A 14,732-nucleotide genomic window follows, 5' to 3' on the forward strand; every position below is an offset into this window, starting at 1 on the left:
CAGGAGCAATTTTTTTCATACTAATCAAATGTTTTAACTATTGTCTTCTTCTCTCTTTAAGGATCACCTTGTAAAACCACGTTGTTGGCTACAGTTCACTGGGCACAATAATTTATACATTTTCTTTTATTTGTAGTTTCACGGTTTATATGGTTCTCACCACCCCTTTCTCATACAGTGTTTGTCTCCTCTTCGCTCTTTCAGTCAGGAGCTCCGGCAGAACTGCCTTCTTATAGAAGAAATCCAGTTTTGACAGGTTTTCCTCTTGCCACTGTATGTGAACATGAATACGCTGGATGAACAGATCTTGGTTGTCACTGAAGTATACCACAAAGCCTACCCGTGGCAGGCTAGAACAGTAGAAATGGCCCTGACCTTGATGATAGTATAGTACTTGTGACGAATTTTAAGCTGTAACCCCTCATCCACCTTTGCTTGGCAAAACGTCTTGTCTTTCACTATTTGGTCGACAGTTTCACCGTTTTGACAAAGGACACTTCACCTCTAACTCCACTTCCCCAGTACTCTCTACAACTATTCTATCTAGTGATGCCCCCAGCCAGGGTCTCTGTGGACAACAGCAGACCGACCTCTCTACACGAAATCTTCAGTTCGGTACTCCTCTTTGTGGTCAGGTACTTGTCCACCGCGACTTCCTCATGGCTGTTTCCAAACTGTGTAGCTTGTGTTGTAAAAGTGTTATATCGCATTGATTTGACTTTACTGGATGGTTCAACCAGGCAAGTTATTGCCGACCCAAAGTTTGAGGCTGTAAGTCTCTGTTGTCTCTGTTTCTTCCACTCGCTGTTTGCCAAGAGGCTCTATTTTTTTTTCTTCCACGGCTTTGCGTTCTCCCTCTGTCACTGGAAGACATCTCCCCTATCTTGTAGTCAAGGATTATTTGAAAATCTGGGCAGGTGATGTCATATGTGTCCCACTGTCCCTAATTGTCTGCGAGGGAATGGGGCTTGGGTTGGGAGCAGCTGCAAAGTTGTCATTGAACTGATGGAAATTGAGTTGTGGATAGATTGCTTTGGCTTTTCCTGCAGCAGTGTACCAAACTGTTGGGGGTCAAGCTGTCAATGGTAATCACTTGGAGAGTACTTGGAGTTTTTCCTAAGTATATCTTCTGGGTGCTGATCTTGCTGATGGTTTGTGGCTCCACCTGTTTGACAACAAAAGAACTTAGTGAGTATAATACTACTAGTGGTGTAAATATCAAAATTGCAATCCAGTATGGCATTGGGTGGCTTTTAAGACCTCTTCTCGTGAAGTCTTCAACTGCAAAAGGCAGCCCACTTGAATGTGTGCATTTGCCTAAGCCGTCTACTCCTTTCCTGATCCATTAAATTATCTGTAAGTGGTAACTTGGTGCAATGTAAGTGATTCAAACATGCATCATTACCATGTAGTAAATAAGGGGGTGCCCATGGTGAGGTGATGTGAACTAAAAGTTTCAGTTGAAGCCTATATATTTTTGTGCAACTCCACTGCACGGGGCCGGGGCTGTCTGGTTTATCAACATCTCCACCTTTCAAGTTTAGAAAAATTTTGTTAATCTTATCAAGGTCAGTACGAACAGTGAGCAAGCCAATGGGCCTTTTTAGTACGAACTGGAAAAGCCAACAGGGCTTGTATGAAGAGATTTGTCACCCTGCTGGACATCCCCATCTCCGTCGCCAATCGCAAGCATAGTCTTATACTTCTTCTGTTTCATACTAGCCAATAACCTAGCCTTCACAAAGGCAACATCATGTTTTTTTCCACTTCTATACTTTTGATGTGGCCTTCTACAAACAAAGTAACAAAGTGACAAAGTAAGTACTGAAATGCCAAAAAAACAGTTACTCAAGCAACTGGATATGATTTTGAAAACGTCAGACGTTTCAGCTAGTATCCACTAGCTTTCGTCAGTGACTGAGAGACCAGAGGGGAAAGCAGGTTTATATACACAACCTGTTGATTGATATGCAAATAAAGTGAAGACAAATTTTTGGAAGTCGAAAAAGGAACAAAAGTCAGGCAAGTCAAGACAAGATGATGCAAATTAGTCTGAAAGCTCCTGTTATACAGGACAGGAGCTTAAGTGTTGTCTGTCCTCGGGGCTGGGAGTGCCAAATCCCAAGTGCCGGAAAGATCGACCCGTAGCCCCCCTTCCCTGTTGAGGGTGGGGTTGTACATTCTTTCATATATTGCTTCTTTAACACCCCGTTCCCACCAGCGTGTTTCGCGGTCTAAGACATCCGTGAACTCGAGTTTGAAAGAGTGACCCTGGTTGTGTTGTAGGTGGTGGAAAATAGCTGAGGAGTAGCCGTTGGCACTAGGTCGGCAATGTTCTTTGTACCTTACTTTAAGCGTAACCTTACCCCACCCTCAACAGGGAAGGGGGGCTACGGGTCGATCTTTCCGGCACTTGGGATTTGGCACTCCCAGCCCCGAGGACAGACAACACTTAAGCTCCTGTCCTGTATAACAGGAGCTTTCAGACTAATTTGCATCATCTTGTCTTGACTTGCCTGACTTTTGTTCCTTTTTCGACTTCCAAAAATTTGTCTTCACTTTATTTGCATATCAATCAACAGGTTGTGTATATAAACCTGCTTTCCCCTCTGGTCTCTCAGTCACTGACGAAAGCTAGTGGATACTAGCTGAAACGTCTGACGTTTTCAAAATCATATCCAGTTGCTTGAGTAACTGATTTTGGCATATCGTATTACCTGGATGTCTAACCTTCATCGACGTAAGTACTGAAATGTCTTCATTTTCTTGTACGAAGTGCTCTTAAATACTTCATGGTTGTACTTTTTAGTAAGGGAGACCAGGTACTCGTACAATGCAGCATAGTTTAGAACCGGGAGGTTTCGCAAGTCCTTTGACAAAACAGAACGGGCTGTCATTTTCTCCATAGAATGCAAGTCAGTCAAAGACAATGCAGTCGTTTTTGGGGTGTGTGAGTGGACTAAGTGTGCATAGGCACATACTAAAAGGGTGAACTTGTTTCCACTTTTGAATAGGCTATACTGGCCTTAGCCTGGGTACCATCCGGATTTTCGCTACGCAACGCTCGAAAAAATCACGTCTGGGATCGCTTGGATTCAAACCGCCTGGTCATGACGTCAAATAATGAGGTCCCCCATGCGGTGCGCGAGGGGCGGGGCCTTCGCCGATTGGATGACCCGCTCGCGCTATAGCCCAATCACGCTACCCTATTTCTCACGTGACCTTGTTGTTGTTGCTAGGTCAGAACTCTCCCGCGAAAATCACACATGTACGAGAGGATAGTGACAGGCGATTTTCCTTGCAAGATGTTTTTTATGGCCATGTTATCGGCAAATTTTCGCGAAATCAGGATGACAACAGTCTTTAGCACCTACGTGATACGAAGAACAGCATGCCGTCCGAAAAAATCCACACGAAGACGGCCATTTGGCGATGGCATCTGGGGGAAAAGGCACTACTTCAAGAATTTTTCCTCGGAACCCGTTAGATTACTGCCGCTTGTGTAACGTAAGTCTTCGTGTGAATGGAGAACTGGACGATCGCCCTGGTCCTCTCAAGTCCATTCGCAAGATTTTTGACGATCCGAAAAACTCAGGTAAAGAGAAGCAACTCGATCGGAGACTATCTGCAATCGGGGTTGAGCTGTGTCGAAGGGAGGGGGCATCAGAACGTCTGTGCTTGAAGTGCACACGAAGCATTGGGCATATCGAGAAGGCCTTGCAACAGCTAAAAGAATGGCAGGCAGTGGATGACCGCACAACGACGAGCTCAGGAAAATCTCCCACGAAGTCTGCGCCAGCAACGCCCGTTTCGAACGAGAAGCGTCTGAGAGAGCCTACCCCAACAAAAACACCGAGGGCAGTGAAGAAAGTTTGCAGTGCGTGGACACTCAAAGCACCTCCGCGGAGAACAAGCCAGACTAAAGTGAGTGGGATCTGTTATTTTTTCATTGTCCACAGGAAGAACGGGGATTAGAAAGTATGGAACCATTTTTTGATCAGAAATATCATGTCCGCTAGTTATTTTTGTAACGGTACATTTACAAGCAATGCCCCCCTCCCCCTCTATTCCCCGTTCTGTGAATGTGGTCAAAATAAGTACACATCTCGTTGAAGTGATATCTTGATCGATTTGCCTTAATTGGTGATAGAAGTATGATTATCATTAAGTTACAGAATGCTACTTTTACTATGCATAATGGCTCCATTTAAAATCCATTGTTGTCTGGTTGAAAACATGGACAGATAATGTGTATAATAATTTTGACAAATGTTTTGAATCCTATATTTATTTCTTGTGTTGTTTTGATGCTGACAGCATTGCTTAGTAAATTATGTAGCATGTCTTTAAAAATTTTTAGTTGAATCCTATATTTATTTCTTGTGTTGTTTTGATGCTGACAGCATTGCTTAGTAATGTAGCATCTCTTAAAAATTTTTTAGTTGAATCCTATATTCATTTCTTGTGTTGTTTTGATGCTGACAGCATTGCTTAGTAATGTAGCATGTCTTTAAAAATTTTCAGTTGAATCCTATATTTATTTCTTGTGTTGTTTTGATGCTGACAGCATTGCTTAGTAATGTAGCATGTCTTTAAAATTTTTTAGTTGAATCCTATATTTATTTCTTGTGTTGTTTTGATGCTGACAGCATTGCTTAGTAATGTAGCATGTCTTTTAAAATTTTCATTTCAACAAGAAATTATATTACCTTGCCTTGTGTTGTCTAGGAGGCATGTCTATCATTTTGGGTCGCTGTGACCTATCCCTTCCCCCTGGCACTCTGTTCTGTTACTTTGATACTGAAAACCATTGTAAGCATGTAAAATTTTCAGTCTGGCCTAGGGCAAAAAATGTTTTGTTTTGTGTTTCAGTCCTGAAAAAAATTAGGGTCAGTACATATTTGTATAGGTGACGTTAGAGTCTGCAGGTTTTTCTAGGGTCTGCAGGTTTTTCTAGGGTCAGTCGGAAAACAGGAAACACAACACACACCTCTGCATTATGGCATTTTCTTGTAAATATAGGTCGATAGTTTGCTAACTGGGAGGCATGTTTATCGTTGCAGGTCACTGTGACATATCCGTCACGCCAGCACAGACCTGACAACATTCGGTGTGAAGACAACGTTGCAGGTATCATTGAAAACCTTGCGAGACGTCAGTGGAAGACTGCGGCCAGACTAATACTGACATGCGACAATCTAGCAGAGGAACTAAAAAGCCAAATTCTCAATACCATTGATGCCGAGTGTCACAATTTGACATCAACAAGAAATTCTTTCATGCTACGCAAGTCCTCTGTTGAAGACCTCCGATCGTTTTCATTGGACACATTGCAAACAGAATTGAACAGCCTTGCCCCTTTTGTAACATCCATCATCAACACAGTCACCAAGGGATCAAAGCCACACCTATGTGCCAGTGCAGCCATAGCGCTTCGTGGCAGGGATCCGCGGCTGTCTGGATTCGCGTACTACGTGAACACTGTACTACAGCATGGGGGGGGGGGGGGCAAGAAGGCAGTCTTCACCAGGCTGAGTAAGTTTGTGTTATAACCATAACAACAACGCAGGGAAATGCCCGGTCAAAACAACAGGAGATGGCAAAGACATGTGGTCAGGAGCTACAGTCTCTCAAGAAGACCATTGAACAATACGTCACCACACACAACCAAGGACAACAGGACAAAGCGGACAATCAGACGACCCATGGCCATGACCAACAACAGCAACAACAACACAACACTGACCAACAACATCACAACACTGACCAACAACAGCACAGCACTGACCAACAACAGCACAACACTGACCAACAACAACAGCACAACACTGACCAACAACAGCAACAACAACAGCACAACACTGACCAACAACAGCAACAGCAGCATAACACTAACCAACAACAACAACAACAGCACAACACTGACCAGCAACAACACAACACAGATCCACAAGACAGCTGGATGAAAGTCACAGATGATGACATGGAGGGCCTAGAAGTTGACTTCTTGGAAAGGGTCACTTTGCACTGCCTGGATGAAGTCCCTCCCACAGAACTGCAACATGTTCCAGCCTCACCACCACCACAGCCGCCACCACCGCCGCCACCACCGCCACCACCACCACCACCAACTTACTCAATCGTATTCGACAATCTGGACTTCTATGTACAAACACACCACCAATCACAAGAAAACAAAAACCAATCAATTCACTGGACAAACCATACTATGGTAGAAGACCGCATACCCTCACATCACCTACCAGATGAACATCCCATCAAACCATTAGAACTCTATCAAGTTGGAGATTCTCTCCCCACCCAAGACACACAAGCTCACCTCCGGAATGAGTTCATAATCCTTGGAAGTCGAATCTTAACCGAACACGTTCCAGCATTCAAAAGGTTTGCCCCTGTAGTGATCCGACACATGCCACATCAGTATTCGGACAAAATGGCCCAGCCATCAAATGAGGTAAGCTGGCACATGGGCTACAAATGTATCTAATAGAAATGTATTTTACTGCTAATGTGCCATTTCAGATATACTGTCTTCAATCAAGAGAAAAAGTAAATAGTGTATAAATGGTGTATTTCTGTAATGATCAGTCATATGATCATTTAGACTTTTAGCCTATCCATGTGTATTTGGTAAGCATGTTATGTAAATCATTTCTCTCATGTATTTATCTCTATATAATCACAGTCTAGGGTATTTTTTAAAAATAAATGTGCATGACCTATCAGTGTGCTGTCATTTTATGGGTGTGAATTCAAATGTGGTGTATAAAATGAGCACATATCATATCACTGATACTCACCTTTAGCACCTGAGTAGCAACAACATACTATTCCTTGTTTGCAGTGTCCCCTTGGACTCCTGTTCAAAAATGAGAGTGACACGGGGGACCTGGTGGACATTCTTCAGCATATACAGCGAGAGTAAGTGTTGTCAACACCTCAATGTGCTGACAGTAGCATTAAAAAATGCTCAATTTCAGCTAACATAACTTTTAACAGCTTGCAATAATGTAAGCTTCCCTGTATGATTTTGCACATCTCTTGGTATACACCTGGTAAGGACTGTAGGAAGTATACCTCTGTATACAAAGGTCACCTAATCAAGTATTGTGCTTTGTTTTTATTAAAAGAATGATTGCCATGTACCATATCTTTCATCATAAGACATATGGCAGCTATATACATGTATACTGACTGCTAGTATCTTGCATGACACAACACATAACAGATGAAAGGAATAGCCAAAGATAAACTACAAAGTGACAGTCTGATTTGTCTTTCTCTTTATCTGCAGGTATGTTCCACGAACACCAGAAGGTCTCCAGCCTATCTTTGTTGGGGGGGACCGTCTCACGGAAGGGTGCAGTAGGCAGGTCCAGTGGGCCTTTGGTGAGGGAGAAGAGTTGGAGGACAGACTGGATGGCCTGTTGATCATGTTCTTGGACTGGCATGCCATCAAGAATCTGCATGGGGTGAGCTACAGTTTGTAGCAGTTTAGACATAACACAACTGTTTGTAGATTCTGTTAGCCTGAGTACCATCTGTAATTGTTTATCTGTTGTACCTCACTCACTCACTCACTCACTCACTCACTCACTCACTCACTCACTCACTCACTCACTCACTCACTCACTCACTCACTCACTCACTCACACACTCATCACTCACTCACTCCTCTTGCATGGTGTGTGTCGAGCCTACAAGGCGATCCAGCTCTCTCCATCTCTGCCTGTTGCAGCCCACAGAAAAACTACCTTACTACTAGCAGTAGAGTACCAAATACAGATGGTACCTAGGCTACTGAAAGAGGCTTAAGGCCATGTAACACAAGTACACACACAGCTAAATACAGTGTTATCCAAAAGTCAATGTGAAACCACTCATCATTTTAACTGTATACATTCTTTTATTTTGTCCAGATATCATCTACTGTTGACACACTGTTACAGAAATGATGAAACACTATACTACTATTTTCATCAATAAGTTTTAAAACTAAATACACAATTCAGTAAAAGTCATCATGATATTGTAAGTAGCAAATGAATTCCATCAAATTAAATACTATTGTGTTCTATTTTTCTCAATGCAGATACACCATAGACTGTTCCTCAAGGAAGAGTCAGCCCGGGAACATGGGACGCTGTGTGCCAACTTCAACAAAATCAAGCGCTCCAATGCCAAACAAGGTCCAGACAAGTCCTACAACGCCTACAAAGAAGGTGTCACCACAGAGACGAGCTCATTGTTCATCGGTGCGACTATGAAGTGCTTTGGAATGGAGAATATAGAAGGTACTTCCTGTAACATAATTCAATACATATAACCAACAATCAGTTCCCTTCAAAATGCACCAAAGGGGTTATATAATACATACATTTGTGGACACGGTTCAGTTTGCACACAGTCTAATCATTAATGAATGTTCAAGTTCAAACATTATTACTAGTAAGGCATAACTTTTAATGGCTCACATACAATTACACTTGTTTTCTGTTGTCAAAACCATCTCTGTACTTCAGGTGTCCTATATAAATCAAGTTGAACAGCAGTTGCTTATGGTATGCATACATGTAGTAGCATACATGTTGTTTGAATGAGCACTTAAGTTGCACATCATACAGTTTATCATTCTCTTTTCATTATTGTCTATACAGATGAGCCTGCAGACTTCATCCTTGCTGACGTGACAGAATGGACAAAAGAAGAACAACAAGCCTGACTACACGACACAGTCGGCAAGGTGGTGGACACGTTCATCATGCAGACAGAGGGAAGCACCCTCGCAGACCTGCGTGCTGGCGTGGAGGAAGAGGCAAGGCCACGCCACCCGTGTCGTGAGCCTGGGTGTGACCGTAGCTATGTCTACAAAAAAGCTCGGCTAAAACATGAGAGAAATGTCCATGGCCTTGACTTTGGTGAGCCTGACCACAAGGAAGAGCTCACAGCTAAGCCACCTCCCCGTGACTACAAAAAACAGCACACAGAGGCAAGGCTTAGCTTTGGGCTCTTCCTTGAGGACATGCAGGATGCAGTGAGAGAGGGGGACGGGGAGAGACTGTTGAGACTGTATACTGTAGCACTACTATACTACAGGGCATATGGCCATACGCAGTACGCCTACAGCACACTGCTATTGACCGTACAGGTGTCTGCCTTACTGACTCCAGCGAAAGCCCACAGGTTGACGTGGAACCGCTTTTACAATGGAAAGGGGGGGAGGGGGAAGAATATTGCTTTGGATCTACACTTGGAGCACCTCAACAATTTACTGAAATCATTCTTGAAGGGGCTTGGACCAAACTTGACAGAGGCAAGTGCAGCTAGAATCAGCAGGTCACTGGGTTGCTTGAAGGACATATTGCAAAAGGTAGATCAAGAAATCGGGGTTGCCAGCCCCTCTGGCTATCACTCCAGTCCTTCCACAACCCAAGACATTCACACCCTTGTGCAAGTCATCAATGAGGCTGACCTTTTCACCTTCCACCCTGACCGTGCCTTCAATGCGTTTCCAAATTTTGACAGAAATCTATTTGCACCAATCAAGTATGACAAAATGTGGCAATGGATAAAAAACCATCTCAAGCTGTGGGATGTAAAATACTAGTGTAGAAAGGTTCCATTTTGAGAATGTGACTATGCACCATGTGTCTTGTAAGGTGACTTATGGAAATTGTTAGGCTTCTCCAATACATTCTATCTATTACATTCTATCCTCTATTTTGTTGACAAAGTTTTATATTGATACATGTATATCACAAATGAAATTCATAAAAGCTGTTTAAAATGAAAACTTGCCAGTATTCAACCCGTTGACTCAGTTTTCATGTTCTTCATCACTATCATACATGTTCAAGGCACTGAAATCAGTATCATCAAGGGCATGATACAGAGCATCATCATCATCAGAGTCTTCATCGAAGTATCCATTGAAACTCACAGAAGGTACAGGGGTTTGAGTTAACTTTGATGGCTCAGGTTCAGGTATGTCATCAAAAACTTCAAATATGATTCGAAGGATTTCTTGTGCATGCTCAGCTTTGAAAACAGGAAGGTGCGTAGCAATGTAGTCAATGTCAAACAGGTGGCTGCACTTATCAACAACAGCATCTATCAGCTGGTCACTAAAACCGGTACTTGCTACAGGACTGGTAAAAAGAGGTACAGTGTTTTGAAGCAGGTATGCTTGATATTCCTGAAGCAGCTCCCTTAGTAGGATCCTGTCATCAGGGTCCACTTCCCTGAACTTTGTTGGCAGTGTTACAATGTTTTGAAATGACTGATATGGTGGTAACGGCTCTTTACACCCAGGACCTGCACATGTGCATCTTTTGTGACAATTTAAGCAACATCTGTGGCCAGGTTCCACACTGACAGGAGTATCTTAAAAAAAACCATACAATTTCTTGCGTAAACACTCACTTGGCTCTACGTTTACCAAACCTCTTACAGCTTTGTCTACTTTTATCAGTTGTACTCCATGGTAGAACAAAACTGCATCTGCATCTGCATTATTACGACCAGCCCGTCCAACTTGTTGTACAATACCTTCAGTATCCCCGGGTGGACCATACATTATGACATAGGATACATTAGGGAAGTTCATCCCCATTCCTAGGGCTGTCGTTGCCATTACAACTCTGCAGTTACCATTACCGGTCAGTGACTGAAGTACATTCTCCTTGTACTTAGGCAGGGTTTTGGAATGATAATTTCCAATCAGAAGGTTTTTTGTCCGTCGTTCAGGGTCTCTGCCCACCCATGCATCTTCTCCCAGCTGTCTCTTCAAATACCTAAACACCTTGCCTGTGGTACTTATTGACCGGCAGTAGATCAGTACATATGGTGCTGCCAAACCTTCTTCTCTCAGCATCTTTGCTAGCCAGTCAAGACACTGTAGCTTGTCATCTGGTAGTCGCACAATACCTAGTTTGATGTTAGTCTTGTTTGGCGACACGACAATCCTCTGAGCTCCCTGCATATTCAGGAGACTGATGACACGGTCTCTGGATGGTCTGTCTGCCGAGGCGGTCAGTGCCAGGATAGGTGTTCCTGTAAACAGATGATTCCTATCATCATTGAAAAGTTTACACAGCACAATCAAACATTTAAATGTATTTGACTTCCATTGCTTTCTGTTGAGCTCTGTATTACATGTATATAGGTTAGATAATAATATATTTGTGCCTACAAATTGTAAGTACTGGTAATATGAAAGCCATACTTTGATTGAACCCATTCACATTTAGCAAGCTGTGTTCTTGTTCTGCTTGGATTTGTAAATACTAGTAATGTGTCACTGTAATTCAAGGGTGTGTTGATAATGTACATGAATCATTCTGCAATGATTTCAACACATATTAGTTTGTACAATATCTTCTTGTCCATTTTGAACATATCTGGCTCCAAGTGTAAATGAATAAAGATATTTGCATTTACAATATGTGGTTGTAATAAAGTGTAAATGAATAAAGATATTTGCATTTACAATATGTGGTTGTAATAGTCTCACCTTCTTTGACAAGTGAGCGCAGTTCTCCCAACCGGCTGAAGCTTTCTCGGAATGCTGGATTTCCCTTTGGACCTTCTCCCCTGCAAGTTCAAAAATAAAACATAAAGGTTGAGGCAGGTGATAATCTTTAGTATGGAATAGCACTTTTTTATTGCTAGGTGTTGTCTGTAACACTTTTAGGCTGGAGTACATTGAGTTTATACCATCCTTTTTATGAACAAACATTTACATGAAAATGTGATAAATCCAAAATAGGATGAAGACGATTATGTGTAGTAAATGTTTTATAAAACTTAAAAGCAGATAATTTTCAACTAAAATTTATTACAAATCATGCACAGAGTTTCAACTATGACATCTAAAATTATTAACTGAACAAAAAATACTGTTACTAAGTAGTCATAAGTAAATTATTATAAATATAAACAAATTATTTACCATTTGTATGTCATGTGCACTTCGTCTACGACAATGGCGACGATGTTGCGTCGGTATCGGGAAGAAGCCAGCATACCCCGCCATTTCTCATTCAGAAGCCAACTCTCGGGGCTACCGAACACAAGCTCCGCCTTTCCGCTCAAGATCTCTTCGTCGCTTTTGCCCAGTTGTGCGGCCGAAACGCCAAATTTCGACGCCTCTTTGATCTGGTCTTCCATTAAAGCCACTAGTGGGGACACTACAATCACAATCGGGCTTTCGACGTCGTGGAACAAGGAACACCCCCCCCCATTTCCGACAGCTTCTTGCACACGCGAGGCAGGACTTGGTAGATTAAACTCTTGCCGAACCCGGTTGGTAGCAGGGCCAGAACGTCTTCTCCGTTAAGAATAGCTTTTAGGGCACCCTTCTGTTCAGCTTTTAGCCCCGAAATTCCATCCAATTCAGCCTCGACAGACAAAATTGCCTGGTCAATGAAACTAGCGCTATACGCGCTAGCTTCGGCTTCTGCGGCGGCCATGTTGATGATGTTGAGAAGCCACCGCGCAGGGCCAAAACGGAAAAGACCAATCAGCGCGCGTATTCAGAATCCGAATAGACCAGGCGGTTTGAATCCAAGCGGTCCCAGACGTGATTTTTTCGAGCGTTGCGTAGCGAAAATCCGGATGGTACCCAGGCTATACTGGCCTAGCAATAACTTCAAGTCTTTTACTCTCAACTCCTTCAAGTCCTGAAGTATTTTGAACTTTCTATCTCCAAACACAAGACCTGTGGATAAAACAATAAAATACAGACTTAGGCTACAAATTAAGACATCATTTCTTTCGTTAATGTCAAGAAAATTTTACTTTTAAGTTATATGCCAACTTTTGGTATGTCTCTACACAAAAAAGTATTAGCTTTTACAACACAAATGTCAAATGACAGTGCTATGATCACTCACTATCCAGAATAATTCTTCTCTCATGACTTACATGGGGGATCAGGAGCTGCACATGTCTGCGGGTCTGCCCCAGAACCACCAGGGTATTACAGGGAGGAAAATGTTGCCATGGGTACAAGCTGACTGTAAAGAAAACAAAAAAAGATGAGTTACAACAACATCCAAAGGTAACATTTGGTTGAAAATCTTCATAAGCTTTCATATGCCATCATATCCAACACTTGCACATATATATTTGCACATACTAGTACAGCATAACAGTACCTACAACATGGGGACTATACTAGGACTCTAATCACCAAAAATTGTGAAAACATAAAAAACTAGATCTCATACCTTCGCCAAATGATGTTAATCTTTATGGCTGACAAATTATAGGTTATTCCCCCTGATTGTGCAAATAGGATCCTCATTTCAAAGAATTATATCACTTTATCATATTTTCAACCAAAAGACAGTCTTATATTAACAAACAGTGCCATTTTATTATTTCCTCATAAATTATGCAAATAAGGTCCTGATTTGAATACATTGTGTTTAATGATGTTTACCCTCACTGAACTTTCAAATACCACAAGTATGACATTCCAGGCAGTCATCATTACATAACTGTAACATTTTCTTATTAATTATGCAAATTAAGTCCTCATTTACATAATCAATATCTGCCTGTGATTCTCTCCTTCTCAATTACCAATGTCCTAAGCTTCAATAGTCCTATCATGGAATGCAGCTGATTCATATAATTTCCCCATAAATTATGCAAATCACACCCATATTTGCATAATTGTCACATAATTATATAACGCATCACGTAAGCTACCTACATACCAAAAATCACAACGATCCGTCAACCGGTTCTTGAGTTATCCTCTTCTGAATATTTTAAAAAAAAAATAGCCCTGCAGTTCCAGCGCAAGCCGCTAGGGGGCCCAAACTCACGTCACTTTTTTCCCAGCACAAGAGCTACCAACCATCCAAATTTCGTCACCCTAGCATGTCTAGATTATGAGAAATCAAAACCGGAAGTTCAGCTGCAGTACCATAATAAGCCGCCAGGGGGCCCAAAATCTAATCAGTTCGAGCTCTCATCAAGACCTACCCACCTACCAAATATCAAGATAATCCATCTAAGCTTTCTCGAGTTATGCTGTTGACAGACAGACACACAGACAGACAACGGCCAGGAAAACTTAACCTTCTCCAATTCTTGGCGAAGGTAAATATTGTTTTAGTAATTATGAAAAACTTAAACTGTTCTCCAACTCAAAATTTGACTCACCAGAAATTTTCGACTGAATCACTCAGTCTTCCGCAGCCAAATGCTGTGGACACGTGATTTTTCCCACGTGTGACGTCAGCAAAGGGTCAAAGGTTGTCTGAAGTCGATATCGCCCCCCGTCCCGGTTGAGCGATGGTTGAAGTGCCCTGATGTATATGGCCTCTTTTATGCCTCTCTTGAAGTAATCCTGTTCGGTATCCAAGATTCTGACCCCCTCTAGATCCACTGTGTGTCCCGGTGATTCTATGTGGATGTGCTGTGACACCTCCGATGCGACAGAACTGGGTCGTCTATGTTCTAGAAACCTGGTTTTTAGTGAGCGCTCAGTTTCCCCGAAATAAGTTTCCCGACAGGGACCTCTGTTGGTGTTTCCCTGGCAACTTATGTGGTAGATAACCCCACACTTGTCTTCCTTGGGAGTTTTGTCCTTTGCTGACGTCACACGTGGGAAAAATCACGTGTCCACAGCATTTGAGTCAGATAGCTGAGGAAGACTGAGTGATTCAGTCGAAAATTTCTGGTGAGTCAAATTTTGA

General features: G+C 42.3%; 1 protein-coding gene and 1 pseudogene across 1 annotated transcript; one reads left to right on the forward strand and one right to left on the reverse strand.

The window, feature by feature from the left end:
* Positions 1-3,432: 3,432 nt before the first annotated feature.
* Positions 3,433-9,697, forward strand: LOC109472401 (annotated as a pseudogene).
* A 141-nt stretch (positions 9,698-9,838) lies between these two features.
* On the reverse strand, positions 9,839-12,598 carry LOC109472402 (ATP-dependent DNA helicase RecQ-like). Its single transcript, XM_019772172.1, has 5 exons — positions 12,271-12,598; positions 11,972-12,226; positions 11,534-11,613; positions 11,014-11,073; positions 9,839-10,044 (listed from the first exon to the last, which is right to left on the reverse strand). The coding sequence occupies exons 1-5, from the start codon at positions 12,489-12,491 to the stop codon at positions 9,839-9,841; spliced, it is 822 nt and encodes a 273-aa protein (XP_019627731.1). The 5' UTR covers positions 12,492-12,598.
* Positions 12,599-14,732: the final 2,134 nt, after the last annotated feature.

Source organism: Branchiostoma belcheri, unplaced genomic scaffold (genome assembly GCF_001625305.1).
Source record: "Branchiostoma belcheri isolate BF01 breed outbred unplaced genomic scaffold, Haploidv18h27 scaffold272, whole genome shotgun sequence".
Classification (NCBI taxonomy): domain Eukaryota; kingdom Metazoa; phylum Chordata; class Leptocardii; order Amphioxiformes; family Branchiostomatidae; genus Branchiostoma; species Branchiostoma belcheri.